The sequence below is a fragment of the Saccostrea echinata genome, unplaced genomic scaffold (genome assembly GCF_033153115.1).
Source record: "Saccostrea echinata isolate AGI-Se365-2 ecotype Australia unplaced genomic scaffold, CSIRO_AGI_Sech_v1 ptg000010l, whole genome shotgun sequence".
NCBI lineage: Eukaryota > Metazoa > Mollusca > Bivalvia > Ostreida > Ostreidae > Saccostrea > Saccostrea echinata.
In genome coordinates, this window is record NW_026889759.1 from 10,669,503 (window position 1) to 10,695,213 (window position 25,711).

Below are 25,711 nucleotides of genomic sequence, written 5' to 3' on the forward strand. Positions count from 1 at the left end.
TATTTTCCCTCAAAATTAATTTTGTTAATGCGTTCATAGTTGTGGATCTTTGGGATAAAATCTTTTTTATTTATCTCTTTTGGCCTTTAAAAATCCAAAAATAATTACAGCTTTTAAATAAATTTCTGAAGAGAGTAACTATAAATTAACATTAATATATGTTTTCCTCTCCTTCTCTTAGCTTAAAAAATTGAAATTAATAAAAAAAAATGTACGATTTACCAAGTCGACAAAGCGTTTCGGCGATGTTTTTCATAATCAGTTACACGTTTTGTCTGCAGAAGTTGGAGAAGTTTCTGTTCCCTCAAAGATGTCGTTGAAGGTTTGTGAAAATCTATAGTATATAATCATGCACCTGCTTTACAAGGCTTATTTTTACTTTGTGTTTCATCTAATAGAAATAATTAAAAACTGTTCAAGAACAGGATAAAAAATAAACAGTTGGAAAATAACTGATTTCTGTCTAGCTCTAGTGCAGTGTTTATGACAAGACAGTTTATCCTTTAACAAAAAATCTTAATTGTCAGAGGGGTTTTAAAAGAAAAGTACATTTGAATGGCTTTTGGGAAAACCCAATATCAATCAAAATTATACTTTCACAATTTACTTTGTGATAAAATCCTTATCAGGTCTACATGCAGTATATTTGATAAGATGAGTGAAAGGTGCCCAAAGGCAAGAAATCATAATTCTGTCATGTTTAAAAATCACCAGTCTACTCTACAGTATTCGATGCACTAATGATAAAAAATGTTTCAATGATTACAGTACATGAATAAATGGTTGATGTGATATTGTATATTTACAGCCTACAAGGGTTTAGATAATGCAGAACAATACTAAACCCAAAATATTACATCTACACTACAATAATAAGATGGTGTTGTTTTAAAGAATTATCAATTGTAGAAATGTGTTTCTTTTCACATAAGGTCATATAGTTTCTGAGTTAACGTCTACTTTATCCGATTCTGTCACTTTTTCACCTCCTGACTGCTGATTAGCTTTAAACAAACAGTAGGTTAGTAGGTATTACATAATGATTTTTTTAAAAATTGAAGAGCTGACTTCACATTCCTAAAAATAGAGCTGCCCTAAATTTCACAATGTCTATTTATAGCTGCATTTAAACTCAGTACTAACAAAGTCCTGGGGACCTGTGAATTTTAATTTTGCTATAACCGTAATTCGTAATATATCCATATAACAAATTTGTAAAAGTATATATAGCAAAATTTGCAACGTTTTCCTTCAATTCTGAATACAGAATTAAGTTCAGGGAAGGATTAATTACAAAACTAAGTTTGGATTTCTAAAGTTTTCTGATGAATTGAATTTCACATATATACATGTATAAGTTCAAAAAATAATGTGAGCTCAATATTTTCAGATTCTGAGATTTTCAAAAATTTGAAGTAAATATCATAATTTTTAACCTCTACAGGACACAAAATCAGTTTTCCATACATGTGATAAGTCAAAGACCACAAAACTGTACAGGAGCCATAAAAAAACTGGAATTTGGGTGAAAAAACTGTACACTGCCTATCAAAAAACGGTACAAAAAATGGTATAAAATATCGCTTAAATTCTTCTGAAATTCCAGCGTAATCATTGTAATAAACATCGTATATTTTATATCTACGGAGATCTGGGTCAGATTCACGTATATTAAGTCATGTATATCAACTTTAGAAGTTGGCTTAATTTTTTTCAATCAAGTTATGTATACGAAACATTAACAGTAATTAAGTACCCCATAAAAAATAAAGCTACCTAAAGGGGTATTTGATACGGATTTATAGCAAGATAATTATCCCAATTAGCAGTTCACACCGTCGCACGCGATGGTTTGTGTACACTACACAATTATCAGAAGGTCAAGTGTCAAACACAGGTGACGTTTTCCAGTGTCTCATGAGCAAGAATGAGAGGAAAATGGTGGCATTTAGCGAGAAATTCAAAATACTGTACAAATTTTCATATTCCGTGAATTTTGGTGTCCTGCCGGTACACGATGAATGGGCTCGAAAAACTGTATATTTTGCGTACAGCCGGTACATATCACATGTATGGTTTTCTGTATCTGTAAATTCATTATATCAGAGTAAAATTTTGCCTGGGATCTAAAAAAAACTTTGCTATACCAGTGTTTGTTAGATGTTAGGAACAAATAAGGAAAATTCCAAGAATTTTGCCTTTGTCCCTGAAATTTGACCAAAACAAGGACGTAGATTACACCTCTGCAATAAAAAGGATAGACAGGTCTGAAAACATGCTCCCAACAGAAAAGAGCCAGTTGTTGATGTAATGGGGTGAACTTTCAGTGTCAGGGGCTATACATCATTACATGTAAAGTATTTCTTGAATAAATAGAGCAAATCAAATTCTGTTAGTATTTTAATCTACAAACAGAAACAGCTTTATGCAATTGCATCTAATATGGCTTGTCCACCTTAGGGAAATAGTTTCCTGCCAAGGGGGCCCATAAATATGCTAATTTCCCTCATACGATGATACCCATTCCATAACTGCATAAAACTCTATTTTAAAAAAACATTTGTTTAATGCATAATTATAACCCTCCCAATAGTTGAGTAGTGTAACCAAGATCTAAATACCATTCCCCCCCCCCCCCCCCCCCCCAAAGAAAAAAGAAAAAGAAAGAAGCCAATATTTTAAAGGATTTATTAACTTTTTATAGAGTTTTATAGAACTTTTTATAAAGTAGTAAACACATTTGGAACTTTTTTACATAACACTGATAAACAGTCATACAGAGAAGTATCTCAGATTTTCTACTGTGGAGGTTGCATTTGGAGAAAAGCTGAGTTTTTCTATTAACTCTTGTAACAAAATATATTGATCTGGTAATACTTCTCTTGGGTTGGTAAGTATTTCTATTTACCAGACCAAATGTCATGTAGATTATACAGAATTTGCCAATATCATCTCTCCTATAAAAATAAATGTCTCCCTTATATTATACTCAATTATATATATATATATATATATATATATATATATATATATATATATATATATATATATATATATATATATATATACATGTATATATATATATATATATATATATATATATATATATATATATATATATATATATATATATATATATATATATATATATATAAATTAAAATAAAATCCAAGATAAACAAACAAGTTCAAGTTATCTTGGATTTTATTTTAATTTATAACCTACCTATACCGTGGACTTTTACTACAATTTCACTATATATATATATATATATATATATATATATATATATATATATATATATATATATATATATATATATATATATATATGTATGTATATTATATTATATTATATTACAAAATATATATTATATTACAAACTATTTTTAAGTGAACACATTTGTCTTGTAAACTTTACCAAGACTTTACAGTTCAATGTAATTAGCATTCAAAATTTTTTTTTTCTGCAATGTTTATTAATTGCATGTATTAATTTTAAGCACTGAATTGATATTAAATCATTTTGTTCAGCATAACTATGAAAAATGGCACGAACTTTGCCATACTCTTTGTGACTACCTGGAATTGATATTCCATTGATTTTACTGCCCTCGAACTATATGACTTCAATGTGTTATTTTCAAACTCTCTATTGAGTATATATTTCATAAAATATTTTTCAGAAGGAAACTCCATCAGATCAGCAACTTCATTTGGCTGCTTTACAAGGGAACTTAGAACAACTAAAACGTGTACTAGACACTGGAAAAGTACATGTAGACTGTAAAGACAAGGTAGGCATATCATTATACAGATAAACTATCATTTCTGATAAAGGGTGAGTTAGCAATCTTGCTTCTATTGGAAGTCCAGAAGATGTGTAATTACAATTTGGGAATTACTGATATTCCAAAATACTGAGATAGCTAGTATACAAATACTCTTTCCACTCCTTTTGAATGACATGAAATTTATTTGCTTATTATCCCCAGTTCTAACAATTATAAAATACTCAACTTCACAGCCATTGTTGTTTGACTTTTCCAAATACATGTATTTATACACATACATGTACCTACATTCATATTTAGGAATTCAAGCTGTTTTATCAAATTAATTGGTATATTGATTTTACAATTTGAAGTACAGGGTATACTTTTGTGATTGTGGCTCAGTTTTTTTTTAGCTCACCTGAGCTGAAAGCTCAAGTGAGCTTTTCTGATTACCCATTGTCCGTCGTCCGTCTGTCCATCCGTCTGTAAACTTTTCACATTTTCAACTTCTCCCCAAAAACCATTGGGCCAATTTTAGCCAAGCTTGGTACAAAGCATCCTTTGGTGAAGGGGAGTTTAAATTTAAAAAATGAAGGGCCATGCTCCCTTCTAAGGGGAGATAATCAAGAAAAGACAAAAATAGGGTGGGGTCATTAAAAAATCTTCTTCTCAAGAACCACTGGGCCAGAAAAGCGGAAACTTATGTGGAAGCATCCTGGGGTAGTGTAGATTCTAAGTTATTCAAATCATGACCCCCGGGGGTAGGGTGGGGCCACAATAGGGAATCCAAGTTTTACATTGAAATATGTAGAAAAAATCTTTAAAAATTTTCTTCTCAAGAACCAGTGGGCCAGAAAAGCTGAAACTTACGTGGAAGCATGCTGGGGTAGTGTAGATTCTAAGTAGTTAAAATCATGACCCCCGGGATAGGGCTGGGCCACAATAGGGAATCCAAGTTTTACTTTGAAATATGTAGAAAAAATCTTTAAAAATCTTCTTCTCAAGAACCACTGGGCCAGAAAAGCTAAAACTTATGTGGAAGCATCCTGGGATAGTGTAGATTCTAAATTGTTCAAATCATGACCCCCGGGGTTAGGGCGGGGCCACAATAAGTACTACAAGGGGGAAAATCAGGTTAAAAACTGCAAGGCCAGAGTTACTCAGGTGAGTGTTGTGGCCCATGGGCCTCTTGTTTTCAAATTATGTTTAATCTGTGAATATTGCTTCTTCATAGGAAGGGACATCTCCATTAATTTTGGCTGCAGCAAACAACCATCTTGACTGTGTAAAAGAGCTTCTAAAACAAGGGGCTGATCCTTCAGCTCGCAGACTTGTGAGTATACCAAGATAAATTCATGACAGACAGGTAAACAGAATATAATGTCAGGTGTAAAATAAGAAAAACTTCATGAATTCATGTCTTAGTGCAAACAGATGGCTTTTGACAAATGATTTGTACGGCAAAAACATTTCTGTCTGAAATGATTTCACACTATCTGATCACTATTACCTTCCAAGCTGTATAGATTATTGTTGTTACCATTTTAATGAGAATTAATTTGAATATTTTATTAATCATAGCCTTCATTTAAGTAGAGAATGCTTTGTAAAAGAAACTTTTAAATATAAGAATCACATGGTCAAATAACAGGAATGTTTAAATGACTATTGTGATGCAGTCACATATATAAATATTTACTACATTTATAATTTATCAAGATTGGAGTAATTAAAAAAAAAGTTAAATAATGTCAAGGCAAAGGAGTAAAGACTATCAATATATCTATTACTTATTTAAGTGATACAATATAGTCCATCTGGTATTTAAAAAGATAAAAATCATTTTCTCTACGTAGATGAACAGTGATATGAGGAACACACCTAAGATTTTGAGGTCATTTGTTTAACGGTCAAATTCACATTACATTATTTTCACATTCAGAATGGTTTGATTTGCTTCTTTTTTTACATGCACACCTTTGGAACAATCTGAGTATGTTTCAACATGCAGATTTCTGAATTCTTCTTCATTACTATACACATCTAAAAGAGACCTTTATAGATTCTGAGGTCACTTGCTCAAAGGTCAAATTCAAAAGGTCAAGCTTATTGATAACTTGGGGGCTCTTTATTACTTTATCAATTGTCTAGTTATTTGAGATGTACAGTACCAAAATTGCGATTCCATTGTCATTAAGTATACATACTGTGGAATTTCTCATGATTTCATTTACTTTGACTTCTAATTTAATGATGTTATAATTCTTGTACATTTCAACACAATTCTTGGGACATTTCAGTTTAGGTCGTATTTCTTAAACTTTTTAACTAGGGTAATAATCCTAAGACATTTCAACTATGGTACTAATTTATGCTAATAACTAGCAAATTTATGCAAACTGCTTCATGTAGGAGCATTTATATTCTTCCTATAGTGTAAAGACTTTGACTCAAAACTAAGAACTGTCTTGCTGAGTAGCCTTTTCATGATTGGGACACAAACTAAAATGTGCTATTTCTAAAGCAATTTACAATAAACAAATTTTTGAAAGGCATTTTACACATCCTAGCAATGTATGAATACTTTATATGATTTAAGTACTTAAAATAACTTCATTACAGACGGGAACCTGTGCATTGTTCTTTGCTGCTCAAGGAGGATTTCTAGACATTGTACGTGTGTTGTTAGACAGTGGAGCTTCACTAGATCTAGCCAGCTACGTAAGTTCATGTAAAATAATACATGTATAGGGTGCATTGTTTGTGTGGCCTAGATATTCTCTGGTTTAAAAGCTCACGTAGTATCATTCACTATTACAGACATCACCACTCTCACTAAATCAGTGAAAACTTTGGGTGTAAAATGAATTTGTGAATTTTTACAATTGGTTTGAGGAATATTTTTGACTTTTGCACATCTACAGTTTTTATCAAGAGTGTGATAAGTATTGATTCAATGTGTGAAATTTGCAGGATGGAGGGACACCTTTGTTTGTAGCCTGTCAATGTAATCATTTGGATGTTGTGGAGGAATTGCTCAGCAGAGGGGCAGATCTCCATGCTCAAATGATTGATGGTGCCACACCTCTGTTTATCACTGCACAAAATGGCCATTTGCACCTGTTAAAGTACCTGATAACTCGAGGTGCTGATGTCAACGTTAAAAGACAGGTACCAAATTTTTCAATTCTTTGCATAAAGGTTAAGCTTTAAAAAGAAATAAGACTATATGAATTTTATTGACAGGTAAATAAACATGAAATTAATTTTGTGTAATTATGTTGAATATGGAATTCATCAATTTCTCAGCTTCCTTTTTTTTTTTTGGCTCTTTCTATTTGAAAGTACTGCCATGACAATTAAGAACGTATGAAAATCTATTTTGTAGGATCAGGCTACTCCCTTGTGGATAGCTTCACAAATGGGGCACACCTCTATTGTAAAAGAGCTCTTATCATCTGGTGCTGAAGTAGATGCTGTCAGAGAGGTACATCAGGAAGCTGTTTTTGTTAAGGAAAAAAAAAAATCATTTCATTTTTAGCTCACCTGAGCCGAAGGCTCAAGTGAGCTTTTCTGATCACATTTTGTCCGTCGTCCGTCCGTCCGTCTGTCCGTCTGTCCGTCTGTCTGTCCGTCTGTCTGTCTGTCTGTCCGTCTGTAAACTTTTCACATTTTTGACTTCTTCTCAAGAACCACTGGGCCAATTTTGACCAAACTTGGTACAAAGCATCCTTGGGTGAAGGGGAATTTAAATTGTTAAAATGAAGGGCCAAGTCCCCTCACAAGGGGAGATAATCAAGAGAAGACAAAAATAGGGTGGGGTCATTAAAAAATCTTCTTCTCAAGAACCACTGGGCCAGAAAAGCTGAAACTTATATGGAAGCATCCTGGGGTAGTGTAGATTTTAAATTGTTCAGATCATGACCCCCGGGGGTAGGGCGGGGCCACAATAGGGAATCCAATTTTTACATTGAAATATATAAGAAAAATCTTTAAAAATCTTCTTCTCAAGAACCACTGGGCCAGAAAAGCTGAAACTTATATGGAAGCATCCTGGGGTAGTGTGGATTCTAAATTGTTCAGATCATGACCCCCGGGGGTAGGGCAGGGCCACAATAGGGAATCCAAGTTTTACATTGAAATATATAGGAAAAATCTTTAAAAATCTTCTTCTCAAGAACCACTGGGCCAGAAAAGCTGAAACTTATATGGAAGCATCCTGGGGTAGTGTGGATTCTAAATTGTTCAAATCATGACCCCCGGGGGTAGGGCGGGGCCACAATAAGGAATCCAAGTTTTACATTGAAATATATAAGACAAATCTTAAAAAATCTTCTTCTCAAGAACCACTGGGCCAGAAAAGCTGAAACTTATATGGAAGCATCCTGGGGTAGTGTAGATTCTAAATTGTTCAAATCATGACCCCCGGGGGTAGGGCGGGGCCACAATAAGGAATCCAAGTTTTACATTGAAATATATAAGAAAAATCTTAAAAAATTTTCTTTTCAAGAACCACTGGGTCAGAAAAGCTGAAACTTATATATGGAAGCATCCTGGGGTAGTGTAGAATCTAAATTGTTCAAATCCTGACCCCCAGGGGTAGGGCGGGGCCACAATAGGTATATTAAAAGGGGGAAATCTGGTAAAGAACAGCATGGCCAAAGTTACTCAGGTGAGCGATGTGGCCCATGGGCCTCTTGTTTTTTTATAAACTTCCAAAGCAATATGTTAATTTGCTCTCAAAATGCATGTGTTAGAAATGAAGAATAATTAGATGAAGGACTGATGTTTTCTTAATAGGATGGTGCAACTCCCCTATTCAAGGCATGTCATAAAGGCCATTTAGATGTTGCTGAGCAACTCCTAAAACACAAACCAAACTTGGGTCTACTCAAGGTATGGAAGGTTTTCAGTAAGAGTGTGTTGTCATATCATGGCATTTAAAGGTCTTCATGTCATGATACAATAAAGTTAAAGAATATCTAAATTTTGCATATTTTAACTATCTGGTTTTTAAATTTCACCTCAATAAAGTTGACATGAGCCTTTGCTATACATGTATATCCCTGGTCTTTGCATTCCAGATTAATATTTTTTAGAAAAGGTCATTTTCCTAAGTAGCTGTGAACACTACCAGGACCAAACTTACAGAGATTATGACTATCAGCTATGTTCAAGTTGTTTCATTCCTTTTGTGTGGCATATTAAAATTGTAGCAGGTCTGTCCCCAATTACATGTATCTGTAGCCCTACCAGAACCAAACTTGAATGTATAATGCTTACTAATGCAATTTAACTTTATATGCTATTTTTCCCGAGGTGAAACAAAATAATCACTGAATAAACATTTGAGATTTTGGCTCACTTGTAAATGTCAATCACTATAATGTTCTTTGTTTTCTATCATTAATTGTGTTTTACATTACTTTGATTTCAGAATGGGGAGACGCCACTTCATGCTGCAGCCCTATTTGGCCACATGAAGGTGATGAAATTGCTCATGTCTTATGGTGTGGACACAAGGCTCAAAAACAAGGTATGATATACATGCACCTCGACATTTATACTCGATAGTCTCATGGTACCAGATGCATTTACAGGATTTGAAGCAGCCTTAATGAATAATAACCTGATTATTGTTAGGACGTGTTTCTTTTGATTACAGGAAGGTAAAACTGCTGCAGAACTCGCCCAAGAAGCAGGATATGACTACATTGCCAAATTTATCAACAGTTTTCAAACCAGTCAGGACAGGAAAAGCCCCACCACCCCTCCACCATCCTGATGTGCCAACTGATAATCTACAAACCCCACCGGCCCCTAGCAAAGCAAGCTTTCTGTTTGTCTGTGATTATTATAAAGGTCCCATGTCTACCATCATGTGTTTCATAATTACGCAAATTTATGTTTGAATTGAACATTTTTAAGAACTTTTTTTCAATGTTTTTTTGTAAACAATTTGAGTAGTATGCAAAGAAATTTTTACGCAGCTTGATTTTTTTTTTTTTTTTTGGATGTTAACCATCGTAATTTAAGTTGTATTAATTTTTTTATATGGAACTTTATTGTCTCTACTGATTTTGATATTAGTTACTATTGTTCTTGTAATAAAAGCATCCAGAGCAACATTTGAAAAACAAGCCTGGAGATGTTAAAGTTATCAACAGGCTTGTTATCACATGGAATAATCTTGCCTTTATTTTCTTTTCATTGCATAGGTCAAAATCATTTTGTAAAATATAATAGTATGGTGCAGGCCACCATATCTAATCTCTGCTGTGATTTAAGTGTCAGTAAGTTGTGATTGTACTGTAGGTGTTGACTGATAGTAAATGCTTTTGTTATTAGCTCACCTGAGCTGAAAGCTCAAGTGAGCTTTTCTGATCACCCGTTGTCCGTCGTCCGTCCGTCTGTCCGTCCGTCCGTCTGTCCGTCCGTCTGTAAACTTTTCACATTTTCATCTTCTTCTCAAGAACCACTGGGCCAATTTTAACCAAACTTGGTACAAAGTATCCTTGCGTGAAGGGGAGTGTAAATTGTTAAAATAAAGGGTCAAGTCCCCTTACAAGGGGAGATAATCAAGAAAAGACAAAAATAGGGTGGGGTCATTAAAAAATCTTCTTCTCAAGAACCACTGGGCCAGAAAAGCTGAAACTTATGTGGAAGCATCCTGGGATAGTGTAGATTCTAAATTGTTAAAATCATGACCCCCGGGGGTAGGGCGGGGCCACAATAGGGAATCCAAGTTTTACATTGAAATACATAAGAAAAATCTTTAAAAATCTTCTTCTCAAGAACCACTGGGCCAGAAAAGCTGAAACTTATATGGAAGCATCCTGGGGTAGTGTAGAATCTAAATTGTTCAAATCATGACCCCCGGGGGTAGGGCGGGGCCACAATAGGGAATCCAAGTTTTACATTGAAATACATAAGAAAAATATTTAAAAATCTTCTTCTCAAGAACCACTGGGCCAGAAAAGCTGAAACTTATATGGAAGCATCCTGGGGTAGTGTAGATTCTAAATTGTTCAAATCATGACCCCCGAAGGTAGGGCGGGACACAATAGGGAATCCAAGTTTTACATTGAAATATATAACTTAAAGAAAAATCTTTAAAAATCTTCTTTTCAAGAACCACTGGACCAATAAAGCTGAGACATATTTGGAAGCATCCTGAGGTAGTGTAGATTCTAAATTGTTCAAATTTTGACCCCCGGTGGTAGGGCGGGGCCACAATAGGTATATTAAAAGGGGGAAATCTGGTAAAGAACAGCATGGCCAAAGTTACTCAGGTGAGCGATGTGGCCCATGGGCCTCTTGTTAGCTGTAAAATGACTGACTCTATTGATAAATTCTTTAATACTGGTGGGAATTGGATTTTTAAAAAATTAACATTTCATTCAAAAAAGAGTAATATAATGCTTTAAATAAGAGAAATTGTGCCACAGCATATTTTTGTAATTTCAAAAATATTCCTGCTTGTGTTTGCATTTTAATTCTGACACAATTTTGCATTTTAAGAATGTTCAATGTTTTTCCAAAATACTCCTAAATATCCATGATAATCATATTATGTACAGTATATTTTAGTATGAGCCAGAAAAATGTAGTGCAATTCAATTTACACTTGCTAGTCACAGTTAATATGAAATTTGACTTTTTTCTTTTCTTTTTGTAAAGAATATGTTTTAAATAGTAGAGGTTGTTATTAATGAGCAGTGTTGCCTCTTTTGAAATACCTCATAACCTGAGTCGTATTCTAGTTTCTGAGATTGTGGAGACTTAAGAAAAGAGGGATGAAAATTTTGTGTATGAATTGTCAAAATAATCTAAGTTGGTGCATAATAAAGGGTGATATTTCATTGATATAATAAGTTTTTGTGTATATCACCCAAATGTCTTTCCATTATATAATGGCTGCTTTGGATGTTGTATTGGTGCTTCCTTGTTGTTTTGTCAGCATTTAGATCTTTGTTACAGGCAATTTTGTTGGATAGGTAGTGAATGTATTTGACAGATAGAAGACTTAATAGACAATCAAGTAATTGTGAATCAGAAAGAATGACGTAAAAGTTGGGGGGGGGGGGGAAATTTATAGATATTTTTTAAGGATATTGTCTAGAATAATGTTGCTGCACAATTTCAGGGATAAATGAAAATAATGTCTACATAAAATATACCTTCATTTTTGAAATAAAACATTTATGGGTAAGCAAAGGTTTAAACCATTAAATTATGGAAAATTGATGTGCATATCACCTATGGAAGTGGAAAGTCAAGGTAGAAATTTGTACCCTGGAGGATGACAGTGTTTTTGTACAGGTTGTGAATTAACTCATATCAGAATTGTTGGAATACTCTTAACTCTCTATGATGAATAGCTTCATAATTACTGGACTATTTTGTCAGTATGATATATACAGTGAATAAACCGATTGACTTACGGAATTAGTTTGGTTTCAGTAATGATGTTGAGTTTCAGAGACAGTAATATAGATCATTTTTCTGTGAATAAACAGTATGACATTCAAGAGATGAAGAGGATGGTAATCTTTTCAGTTATATAAAGTAATTTGTTTTAACTATGATTAATAACAAAGAATTTGAAACTGTAACTAACTGGTAATATAAAGGAGATACAGATATGACTGTAAATATTTGTATCTTTACTGTAGAATTAGGATTGCATGTATTTTCTTTGGGATTTATTGTATTTTATTTGTATTGATATGATATATTATTGTGATTTTTAGTACATTTGTTAAATGACTAGTGTCAGAACAGTATTTACTCATACAGGTAAATGTTTTAATGTATTCTCCCCATATATTTGCAAGATTTTTTTATACAGTTTTGAAGTAATAGGTGTGCAATATATTCTGAGCATTTGAAAATAGTAGTAAATATGTACCCTTAGTAAGCTGAATTGTGAGGTAAAACATATTTTAGATATCTTTTCATCACACTGAAGTGATTAACTATCGCCATTATAGTTGAATATTAACATTTTGACCTCGGAACAGTAAGTGTTATGTATTGATGTCAATGTAGGTGGCTTCTCCTAATTAAATTTTCTAACTTCACATAGGTAAATCAGATTATGTGACAACATTCTTGACGTTAAAAATAGATGGTGATAAACATTCATTTTTGTTTTGGTTGAATTGGTTCTCTGAATATGATAATTATCTACTGATATCATGGTAAATCAATAGATGTAACCTACTATATATCATCTTCTGAGTTAACCATGTAAATAATTCATTAAGCTCAGTTTAGTGTGATGCATGCTGATTAACATCTTACATGATAATAAATCAAGAGAACCCTCAAGGATGGCCTTGAATTCTGACCTTGAATTGTTTAAAATAACCTGTGGTGTGCTTTAATCTATTTTTTTTAGCATTATTTCATTTCATCAAATTATGAATACTTCACAATCTGGCTACTGTATACAGAGAAATATTTGCCTCCGTTTTATTTTCGCCCTGGACACAAGTGGGCGAATTTTAGACTGGGTGAATTCAAAGAAAACAGTGTAATTTGTTAAACATGACCCTGACTTGGCGAATTTTAAACGGGTCAAAATTTTCTGCTCATGTGAAAGAGCGAAAATAACATGGGGCGAAAATAACAGTAATACAGTATTTCTATCTATTATGGATTTTTTTAATTTGACAAAAGTTTATGGAGTGAAAATTAATGTCAAATGTATAAAATGAACACACAGTGTTCTTCACCATAATTTCTTTTCTTAGTGGAGAAGAATGCTGTGTCCTTAAAGTCATTGTTGTTTATATACAATATTCAAGCATTTAGAATTGGTTTATTTTGATGTAAGTTATGTAGAAAATGGAAGAAACCCATAAGTGCATTGACATACAATGATTAAAGATGACCAATCTAAGTAAATGAAATATTAGATGCATTTGTAAATGCATATTATTTGACATTTTATTAATCTGTGATGTACTATTATATAACTGGAGTTATTTCCCGTTTATGAACCGATATTAGGTGTATATATGCTGGTGTTGTGAGAAAATCAAAACAGATTTATCTACTTAACATGTTTTTGTTAGTATTCCTTCTTACAATAATTATGCAGCAAATAAACCTCATTTATTGGCAAAGGCTTAAAAATGCTTTATTATTTTTTTTATGGTTCCCCAAAACAAAAGGTGTTGTAGGTAATTGACATGTTTGTTGCAGATGGGAAGCAAGCAGCATAAAGATTCTGTCACATAAGACACTCAGGTGGCCTAATGCTATCCATTTTCTTTTGATCCCATGTGATGTGTTTCTTGCATTGTGGTCAAGCTGTGAACATTATTTTTCAAAAGCCAGACTGAGAAAAATTTCTAGCAGCAACTTGAGATCCGTTGTAGAACTCAGCCAAATTGCTTTTAGTAAAAAATGTGTGGCTTTTGTTTCCGAAAACGAAATTCGTTTGGTTTCAATGTATTAATTTTTCGGGGGGGGGGGGGGGGGGCGTCAAAGGTAATTCCTTCTCTAGCTAAAAAATGAATTTTGTCGACTGCAAGAACTTGAACAAGAGGCCCAAGGGCCTTAACGGTCACCCGAGTACAATACAACAGTTTAGAGGATCCATAAACTGATAAATGAAGCTTTGTTGCCCAAAAGCAAGAAAAATAATATGATTAGCATCAACAAAATAATTGGTCTAGTATCTATCTGTCCCCCATTTATCACTATTACCATGCAGACTATTAACAGAATGTCTATTTTATAACCCTATATTATTACTTCTCACATTGGCCTCTCTTGGCCTTTGAAGAACATTTAAAAAGATAAGTTCTTTTTTTCCCCTCATTTTTATTCATAAATTATTTCCAAGTCTACCTGATCATTAAAACTACTTTTTGTATTATACAATAAATATTCTTGCATAATTCTCTTATTCTATGAACCTTTCAAAGACATTATTTACAGTGATTAATTATAAAAGGTGAATGGCAAAGGGGAATAACTTTGCTCAGCAGATAACAAGTTAATAGAGCCCTGGCCAGGACCAGAACACTTGACTAGATGGTCCAGGTGTTCAAATTCTGGTAAAAATACCCATGCATATTAAAACTTTTACTCTGTTTGCCTCCAATATGCCCAGAAGCATAGAAGATTTTAAAAGAAATGCAATTGTACTTTTATTATTATTAAATAAATAAAGCAACCCACCCTTACACCAGAACATCTGACCTAAGGGCCATTAACTCACAATTCTGGAAGAAGCACCCTTGCTCATCATAATTATACACTTCTTTCTTTGCTTTATAACCAGTAGTAGAAAAAATATTTTGAAAGAAATTATGTATTTTCACTATATAATCAATAGAGCCCCCCCCCTTCACGGGAACCCCTCACCCAGGGGCCATGAGTTACATAATTTTGGAATAGGCACTCTTCCTTATCATACCATGCAGTTCCTTTGTTTGAATAATACCCAGGAGCAGAGAAGAAGATTTTCAAAGACTTAATGCAATTTTACTATATAATCAATAGAGTTCCGCCCTGACACCAGAATCCCTGACCCAGGGGCCATGAAATTAACAATTTCTGAAAAGGCAGCCATGCTCACCATAACTATGTTCTTAGTTAGTTTATTTAATACCCAGGAGCAGAGAAGATTTTCAATGAATTAATGTATTTTCAGTATTTTTCACTATATATGATAAATAGAGCCCTGCGCTAACACCAAAACCCCTGACCCAGGGGCCATGAAATTCACAATTTTGGAAGAGGCAACCATTGTCGTCATAACTATGTTCTTAGTTAGTTTATTTAATATGCAGGAGCAGAGATGGAGATTTTCAATGAATTAATGTATTTTCACTATATAATCAATAGTGTCCCGCCCTAACACCAGAACCTCTGTCCCTGGGGCCATGAAATTCACAGTTTTGGTAGAGGGCTCAATGCTTATTACAATCATGCCAACAATTTGACTGCTTGATGTCCAGGAGTAAAGAAGATTTTTAAAGATTGCATTCATTTTGGTGGTTTTAGCCCCACATCTCAGTCCCCCCCCCGGGGGGGGGGAGGGGCAGGGACCATGAAATTCAAATTTTTTGTTTCCCTTTACCCATAGATGCTGTATGCCAAATTTGGTTGAAATTGGTTAAGCGGTTTCAGAGAAGAAGCTAAAAATGTTCAAATGTTAACGCATGACACACGACGACGAACGAAAACGGATAGCAATAGGTCACCTGAATGTCTCAGGTGACCTAAAAAGGGCGTCCTTTTTAAACAAATAATTTTGGCAAACTTTCAATAGATTCTGTTCGTATCTGTACCATGGGTTGGCCTGTTAACAGATCAACTTGAATTGCTTTTTGATCATGGGGTTACGTGGCATAGTTGTTGTTCATAAAAAATACTATGTTTCTCATTTCCACTCAGTTAGGAATAATTAGTTGAATTCTCCTATTAGCATGAAGTACCGGTATGCGATTTATTTTGATCATTTTGCCCTGCTTCGCTCCGCCGTCTATGAGCTTGATCAAAGACGTGTGTCTATGGATTGATCTACCCAAAATGCAGTAATTCTGTAGACAGTCATTAACAAATCTAATAAGTAGTATTAAAATGACGAAAAGTAAATTTAAATTGCATACATGTATTTGCCCTAGTTAATGATGAAGGTAAAATACAATAACACTAGAATGTGAAAAATTTCCCAATCGCCTCTCGATGTATACTCTCTTTCCAAAATAGTGAAAAATGCAATGTAATTAATGTTCAAACACTTTGCAACTTTGTCATTAGTTTATAACAACAGCAAGTTTGCTAAATTAATTTACAGGATAAAACGATTTCAGGAAATGGTGATTAAAAGATTTACGTTTTCTCTAATCTGATTCCATAAAAAGAAATATGCAACGGTAACGTCTAACCTGCTGGTGATCGTTAAGGCTTATCATTCCTTTAATAATTTTAAATGTTGCTTTAATGATTTAATCAAAAAGGCGCTTAAATAAATTAAGTACAAAAAGAGTATAGTCATGCTGATATTATTATACTTGCGTTCAAGGGGGGGGGGGGGGGGGAGTCCTTGAAAATTGTGGGAAAAAGCTTTCAGAAGTCTTATAGGGAATATCTGTAAGGCACAATTTTGGGGAAGAAACGATGAGAAACACTGATGATCAAGTCATTTAATTCATATCAAGGTTGTCTCAATATACAGAGAAAAATTCAAGAGTATGAAAATCAGTGTCTAATTTACGATTTTGTCGGGTTTTTGTCTTGAAACAGCTGCCCTTGTCCTAAAAATGTCATATTTGGACGTGTAACTAGAATGTATTGAGCTTGACCATGCAAGAATTCATTCCACGTGACACTGCTGCAAATAAAAGAGAGAGGCGATAAAAAATATATTTTCGTAGACAGTACATATAGTAAAAAAAAAAAAATAATAGAGTTATAATGGAATATTATGGATGCTATACTGACCCCAGTTCCTTAACATCGAGTGACATAGCTCGAGCTAGGGCGTGTTTTGCGTAGGTTTCCCCAATACTATGTCGTCTCCTTCAAAATGCAAAGAAAATCTTAGCCATTTTACCTCCGTATTCAAAGCTTATAGTAAATCCCGTTAGAAAGACTTTCTATAGAAGTTTTTTTTTCTCAAAAACCAGCCCCCGCTTGGATTAATTTCTATTTTGTAAATTGACAGGGGAGACATTTTCTAAGTAAATCAAGTTTTACTATACAGAGACCCTTCCAGGGGAAGCTTCTTAATTAAACAGGTACAGACTATGATCAGGCCCGTAGCAACATTTTCAAAAGGGGGAGGCAACCTACCAAAAAAATCTGACGAGCAAGAAAAAAATGGTCCAAGCTATTCTGCGGAACCACTCAGTATTTTTCTCATGATTAGGTGATGAAGTGTGTGAATAATGCGAAACTACATGTATTACACATTACTGATCTGTCTGAAACGTTTATGAATACTTGCTCATCAGGTAAGTTGAACCGACTGGTATACTCATCGATCACTCTCCTGGCTTCTAACTCCGATATCCTGCCATCATCGTTTTCATCTAACTGGGAGAAGGCCATCTTTGCCATCAGAACTTCTTTCTCTGTCAGCATATCCACCAACTCATTCTGTAAAGCATCACAGCTGTCATCTTACATGGTGCTACTATTTCTTCAAGATTTTGATTACTAATAATGATAATTTCCGATTTTTGCGTTACTTAGATTTTACAAGTTAACGCATTTCACAAATTGCCTAGGTCAAGATTGGATGTCTTGATTAAAAACGTCATGAGTAATATGTGTATATATATTCATTTATTATTATCTTTTGTTTACAGTGACATACAAGTAAGATTGGTGATTGAAAATTTAATTTGTATCAAGTGTTACCCATTGTACTGTATAACACGTCACTATAATAAGTTATTTACTTATTTACTTTACCTACTTATGGTGTTACCTGATTTCGTGAGGAAATTTTGACTTTAGCTTGGAAATTTAAAAATTCCCACCAATCAATAGTTCCACTGCCATCCGTATCAACCAATCGGAATTCAAGGTCAAAGAGTTTTTGCTCTTCTTCTGTAACCTGATGTCCAAGTTGTTTTTTCTTATATGCGATGAAATCATCGAAAGTGATTTGACCCCCTGTCATTGACAGAAAACCGGGATATTATTTTTTAAATAGAATTGAAAATAACAATTTGTTGATTTCCTATATTGTGTCTAAAAAACAAAAAAAACAAAAAAAACAAAAACAAAACAAAAAACAAAACAAAACAAAAAATCACATAAGCGCTGACTACTTAACCTTTTGGGTTGATTTCTTCATCAAAAGTTTCAATAATGCACTGTAGCTCCTTTTCAGTCAATAAGAAACTCAAATCATCCTATCAGTGGAAAAAACAGACTGGTCAGCAATAAATACTTTTTATAAACTGATCATGACAAGAGTTTATATATTATTATCTATATTAAGAGCTTTTAAGTTATCAATAGCCATAAAAGTTACATGTAAGTTGTGGGTTGCATCACTGCAACAACACTACTATAGACCTTACACATGTTGGACAACTCCATCCCGTGCTGGTGTTTGCTCTTTCTATGGCGGTCACGTGTGATGGATGGAGATCCTGCATGAGCAGAACACAATCCTTGTGGAACACTCTGTCACAAACACGACATGGGTACTCGTCTTTTGGATTCTCAAACTTTGCATCACATAGCTTACAATGAAGGCTCTCCTGGAAATGAAATAAAATGAATCTTTGATAGAATTTTGAATTTGCTTTGTCCATGCAGTTTAAACTACTAGTATTACTTGGTCTTGCCAAACACAGTTCTGAACATTTTAATGGCAATTAATTGGACTGGACACTAAAAGTGAACACTTTTTTTTTTTTTTTTTTTTTTTTTTTTTTTTTTTTTTTTTTTACAATTTTAAGTACATTATACACGTATGAAACAAGTAGTAGGAAAAGTGTTAATCTTCTGTGCCTTTACAATGTAGATCAAATTAAGCTGCGGCAGATCGTTCATCAATTGTTCTTATTAATGTTCATCATTACTGACCTGTTGATTTACACTTGTTTCTCTGAGGCTAAGAGTAGGAGCCGAGGCACTCGATCGTCTTCTGATGTACCACTGACGCACTGCTGGATCCTCCTCTTTCAACTCTTGTTTCGTCCGTATAGAATCCTCTTTCATCTCTTTCATAAATTTACGGAGTTCTTTCCGGATGCTCAGATGATCCTTGCAATGTTTTAACATTGAGCCCACTAGAACAGCTTTTGATGCGTATTTCTGCCATGTCACCTCGGACCTGTCCATTGTGGTGTGTAATAAGAATTACAGAATGGCCACTCTGGTTTCGCACTTGATTTGTTTATTCGGACGTTTAAAGAAAAGGTTAAGACGATTAAAGATGCGTTATATGGAGAAAATCTGACTCTAATAGTTGAGTATTGCTTTAAAGAAACCTTTCTTTCAAGAATTACAACTGATACGTCATAAATCAAAAGATTATTATAAATTGCTATTGCTAAGGACCACAAGTTCAGTAAAGCAAGTACCCAAACACACCTGGTCAGCGGAAGCACCAAATCTGGTCATATGTGACGACACAGACTGATTAGAAACTGACCCAAATGGCAAAACATAATATATACATGTATATCTAATGTGTTATTTAATAGATCATAATATTTTTCATGCATATTTTTGATTACCAACCACATAAAATTTAATTGAATAAAAATTGTGACAACTGGCACATTGCATACAAAACCTTTGACTTTTTATATTTTTCAGTACATGTATAATCTACAGCGAAAGAAAATTGTAGCAATCGTAAAAGAAATGTTAAAAATAAAAAAGGAAACTTTTTCCTAAATGAATCGTTTGTAAATATCCTGCCGGATGACTCTGAACAGCTTTATAAGTATGGTATTCAGCACTAATGAACCACGAGAACACAATACGTTTTTATTGAATTAATTTTACACACAGCATTATGAAAGAAAGGAATGAGATTTTAATACTCGAAATTCATACAGAGTATATTTATTGTTCTTGAAACCTAATCAGGCTAAGTTTGTACAAAAACTATAAATAAAAATAAGTATCACGAGAAAGTCAACAGGACCAAATACAAGTATATATTTGGATATGTGTAGCCTACACTCTTTTAAAGGGTGAAACGGTTTAAAAGGTTTGATTTCAGAAATTTTAAACATTGAATGTATGTGATATGTATGTAATTCATGAAGGGGTTACATGAACTCCAATTAATATCCCTTTAAAAACGAATCATATTAGGTCAGTGTCATTGTCCCTATAACTTGCATTACGTGTACAAATCCTGTAAATGTAGAATATCACCAAAGCTCTTGCAGAAGAAAACAAGATGTGTTTGTGAAACACTGATGCCCCCGTATGGCAACTTATAGCAAAGGTTAAACTTTCTCAAATGCAAATCAAATAAGTTGGTACCCAAAGTAAGGTCTTGTCTCGAGGAATATACCTGTGAAATATGAAAACCCTAGCAGCAACCATTAAATAGATATAGAAAAGGTTAAAGTTTTTCAAAAATAAGTCAAACATCAAGGTCAAGGTCAAATTGTCAAAATTAATGGTGCCTTAGGAAAGGCCTCTCACAAGAAATATACAGGTGAAATATGAAAACTGAAGCACCAATCGTTCAAAAGTTATGATCAAGGTTTAATTTTTTCAAAAGTAAGTAAAACTCCAAGGTCAAGGTCAAAAGGTCAAAGTTGTTGGTATCCAAAGGAAGGTCTCGACACAAGGATTACACATGTGAAGTATGAAAGCCCTAGCATCAACTGTTCAAAAGTTATGATCAAGGTTAAAGTTGGGTAAAATTTTGCAAAACTAGGTCAACTCCAAGGTCAAGGTCAAAAGGTCACACATGATGGTATCCAAAGAAAGGTCTTGTCACAAGGAATACACATGTGAAATATGAAAGCCATAGCTCCCACCAATCAAAAGTTATGAGCAATGTTAAGGTTTTTGCGGATAAACAGACAGATAAACAGACAAACAGACAGACAGACAGACGGACGGACAGGGCAAAAACTATATACCCCCGAATCTTCGGATACGGGGGCATAAAAAATACATTGTTGCAACACAAAACGTAATGATGATGCAAAATTTAACAAACTAAAATTATAACATTTTGCGTTATTAAATACTGCGTCGAGGTGATCACAGAATGTAATGATGCAAAATGTATAAACACACTTCTTTGGGTTATCACATTTTGCGTTGAAGTTGACGCAGAATGTAATGATCGCTTTTTTTTTTTATCTCCACAAATAAACGCATTTTTCATATAAAGCGGAGTTGCAATCAATTATGTTTTCTTTTCTTTCTTTCTTTTTTATGTAATAATCCTTGTTACTTATCTTTACAAAATTGAAAATCATATTTTCGAACTGTTGGAAGATTTGTCCTTTTGAATTATTGTTTTTATACCTAAAAATATTTCTATATAAATCAAATAGGTTTTAATTTTATCTACAGCTTATACGTTAAAAGTTTTTTTTATATTTAATAGTATTTTTTTTTTAACTTTTGTGCCTCGAGAAATTGTTTCTCCCTGAATTTGGAAGTTTTTACCTCAAGTAACACAAATAATTATTTCGATTGGCGTTGATAATTTTTTTGTAAATTACGACACAGAATCTTAGGAACAAAAATGTGAATATACATATGTATTTATTTATTCTATTTTTTTTTGGGGGGGGGGTTACCATATGGTATTGAAAGATTTTTGAAACATCGGAAAATGTTATTTAAATCAGTCTACAATGATATCTAAATTTTAATATTAAAGCCATTGGGTGTTTTATAACATTTTGTGTTACCCTCGACGCAAACTGTAATAATGCAAAATGATAACACAAAATATAACAATCCCAAAATTATGTAATTACATCTTGCGTTATAACTTCCTACTTTGACCTATATGCAAAATGTAGTAATGCAAAGTGTAGTGATCTCAGTTTATTACATTTCGTTGTTACATTTTGCGTAAGATTAAATAAGAATATTTGCAATAACGCGTATACAATTTATTTGATTCAAAAAAGTCAAAAGAGAAATACCTTGTTTAAAGAACATTTTGCATGAAATTTTACGGCGGGTAGAATAATTGATACAAATTTCCAATCAGTGATATTTAATCAAGTTTCTTGGATTAAATTGTAATAAAATGCTTAGATCAGCATGGATTTTACACTGGTTGTTCAACTACATAAAATCTCAAATCCATTGTAATGTGAAGTATCCATAGACTTTTTTTAACAGTAAAACTGGAGGTGCTGTTTGATAGCTTATAAAATGATACGCTGCAATCTTTGTACAACTGTTGTATCCATTATAGACCAGACATGGATTGTACACTTTTTAAACTTGTTCAATTGACCTTGGGTCAAGGTCATGACACATACCGAGTCATTTTAAGCATGAACTTCCAATGTTTTTCAATTACAACGATGTGAAGAGAGCAGGAATTATACATTTTTTGAAATTGACTTTGAACAGGTCCATAATGCCTTAGGTCAAGGTCATGATATTTCTCTAGTCATAAGTGATCATCTAGTGAAGTCAATCGGATCACCTCACCCTTTTCCGTCGCACGTTCGACGGAAAAGGACGAGATGATCCGATTGCTAGTGAAGTGTGAACTTACAATCGTCTCCATTCGAAAGTTACAGACTTGACTGGAATTTAATTCTTTTTCTGCTAGTGACCTTGAATTTGTCAAAATGGGTCAAGGTCACGACACACTCTTGGGTTATTACCAATCTTTGTGTAAAGTATATACTTCCAGTGTTTTGCCATGAGGAATTTTGGACAGGACATGGATTTTACACTTTTAATGCCATTGACCTTGAACTGACAAGGTTCAACTGAAAGATTGACAAATAAAAGAGAAAAAGAGATTTTTCTCTTTTTCAATCTTTCATATAATAAACAGCAATGAAAAAAATTGTCGAAAAATCCTTCGACATTATTACTGCATCGCCCCTCCCAAAGAGTCCCGCTTTGTTTTGTTTTTTTATTTATTGTATTAAAAGTCGCTTGGCACTAATTTTAGCACAGAATCATGTGGATAGTTATTCCGTATAATACAGGTTGTCGGCGGACTTTATATTATAATTACATCTGTTAGAACTGTTTAGTAAAGGTTAAATTAGACGACATGTATTGTGTAAAATTTTGACAATATCGAACGTGAATATAAACATTATATGTGACCTAATGTTTGCATTTAATTTGATGTATATTTAAGTGCCTCCGTGGTCCAGGGGTACGATGTTTGCTCATTTAGCGAGAGACCCGGGTTCAAATCCAGGACGATCCTTTATTTATTTTTTTTTTTTTGGATTTACTGAATGATATTCAACATGTAAAATGAAAAAGATATGGCGTCTGGCGTGTACAAACTAATAAAATCATTATTACAGTGTGATAAATATTCAATATATCAAAAAGAATCTTCTATACACATACATGTATTAAAGAATAAGCAATCAAATCTTTATATCCATATTGGCATTTTTATTTGCTTCAATATACATGTATACATTTAATAATTCTTCAATTCCAGGAGGGGGGTGGGGGTGACCCCCCCCCCCCCGAACTGCACATACTCTTCATTTTTTCCCTAAGGGGGGGGGGGGGCACAAATTCTCTGAATTGGCTTGTTAATTTAGATTCGTATGAAAGAGAACACTCATATAAGAAAATGTGAATGAAAATATTCTATCCAGTCTGTTTTTCAAAACTTTTTTAAAAACAAAAATATATTGGAAAATATGTTTATTTACACCTTATTTTCAATACCAAAATGTAAACAAAAATGGACTTCATTTCATTAATTGACATTGCATTGTAGTGCAGTGCAATAAAATGCAGTTAAAATTCTTATTATGGTAAACAGTATAAATTCTCTTGCAAAAAAAAAAAAAATAAAATAAATAAATAAAAATAAAAATCCACTCATCAGTCAAAAAGGAGTGTTCATTTCTTTTGGATCTTTTGCGCATACTGAAACTAGTCACTCGATAAAAAAAAAACAGTAACACATAACTTTGGGAAAGTCCTTCGACTTAATTACTGATTGTTAATTTTGATTCATATTAAAGAAAACAAATATTTAAGAATATGAGAATAAAAAGAAACATGCTCTCTAGTCTGTTTTTGAAACCTTTTCTTCAAAGCATGGAATGTAAAAAAGTGTGTGTATTCAGTGAGTTTTTAAATTGAATTAAGAAAAAAAATTGACTAAGTTAATTTTGAAAAGTGTGTGTATTCAGTGAGTTTTTAAATTGAATTAAGAAAAAAAATTGACTAAGTTAATTTTGATTGGACAATTTGGCAGGCATCACAACGTATCGCATTGTATTGCAGCAGAGTGCAGCATTGTGCAATTCTACTTGTATTTAAACAAGCACAATTATTTTACTTGTCAATGTATCAGAAATATTCCCCACCATCCACCCTCCAAAGACAGCTTTTATATACAATTTGTCCTTGTGATTGAATGTTTATTTGGAAATTTGCATAATGTAAGTTTTGTTTCAAAGTTCGATAACTCAAATTATGTCCCTTTGAACAACGTAGACAAAACGATCATTAATTTCTGCTTTATATTATGTAAATGTTAAAGCAATGCTATCGAGCAACAGGCTTGTATACTATATATAAGACGTTAGAGAGACATTCACAAAGGACCATGTGTTAAAGTCAGAGTAAATAACGGTTACGGTAATGTCGCGTGTAAAGGACTTAGTGTGAGCTTATCTCACTAAACAAGTACTGCTAAGCAGTATTGAAAAGCGTCTTTGAATGTTCTACAAAGTCATCGGCGCTTTGTTTGAGTCTCAAAATATTCACTCATCAGTCAAACAGGAAAGTTTTTTTTTAACTGTTTTGCCTAATAATAAAAATTGACGAAGTATGTTTTAATTAGACAGTACATCAAGCAGTACAATGCAATGTATTGTAGGACAGTTATATTTTTATTTAAAAGCAAATTAATTAGCTTGCAATTAAAGAACTTCACTCCAATTTTCCTCGGGATATTTCGCATATATCTATATCAGTCTTTCAATAAAAAATCAGCAAAAGTAACTGTTCTTTGATGAGAACTTAGCTCTAAGTACTGTTATCAGAATATATTCTGTTTATCCTTGCTGGTGCTTATCTGCAACACTCTCAAAATTTACACTCATCAGTCAAACACGAGATTTCTCTCTTTTTCAATCTTTCATATACCCAAACTACGCGTTGCATAAAATAATAAACAGCAATGAAAAAATTTGTCGAAAAATCCTTCGACATTATTACTGCATCGCCCCTCCCAAAGAGTCCCGCCCTGTTTTTGTTTTTTTTTTTATTTATTGTATT

The 25,711-nt window shown here is 33.4% G+C and overlaps 3 protein-coding genes across 3 annotated transcripts in view; 1 reads left to right on the forward strand and 2 right to left on the reverse strand.

Moving 5' to 3' along the window:
- LOC133184377 (small ribosomal subunit protein eS21-like) overlaps nt 1–25,711 on the reverse strand; it is a 31,946-nt gene that overhangs the window by 3,859 nt on the left and 2,376 nt on the right. The window lies entirely within an intron of this gene.
- LOC133184376 (ankyrin repeat domain-containing protein 29-like) lies at nt 253–9,590 on the forward strand. The gene is made up of 9 exons (XM_061319425.1): nt 253–322; nt 3,686–3,796; nt 5,010–5,108; nt 6,398–6,496; nt 6,749–6,946; nt 7,164–7,262; nt 8,576–8,671; nt 9,213–9,311; nt 9,441–9,590. Exons 1-9 carry the CDS (start codon nt 311–313, stop codon nt 9,558–9,560), a joined length of 933 nt encoding a protein of 310 aa, XP_061175409.1. The 5' UTR covers nt 253–310; the 3' UTR covers nt 9,561–9,590.
- On the reverse strand, nt 17,012–19,603 carry LOC133184545 (PHD finger protein 24-like). The gene is made up of 7 exons (XM_061319632.1): nt 19,346–19,603; nt 18,835–19,017; nt 18,585–18,663; nt 18,234–18,421; nt 17,748–17,899; nt 17,243–17,320; nt 17,012–17,132 (listed from the first exon to the last, which is right to left on the reverse strand). Exons 1-7 carry the CDS (start codon nt 19,601–19,603, stop codon nt 17,012–17,014), a joined length of 1,059 nt encoding a protein of 352 aa, XP_061175616.1.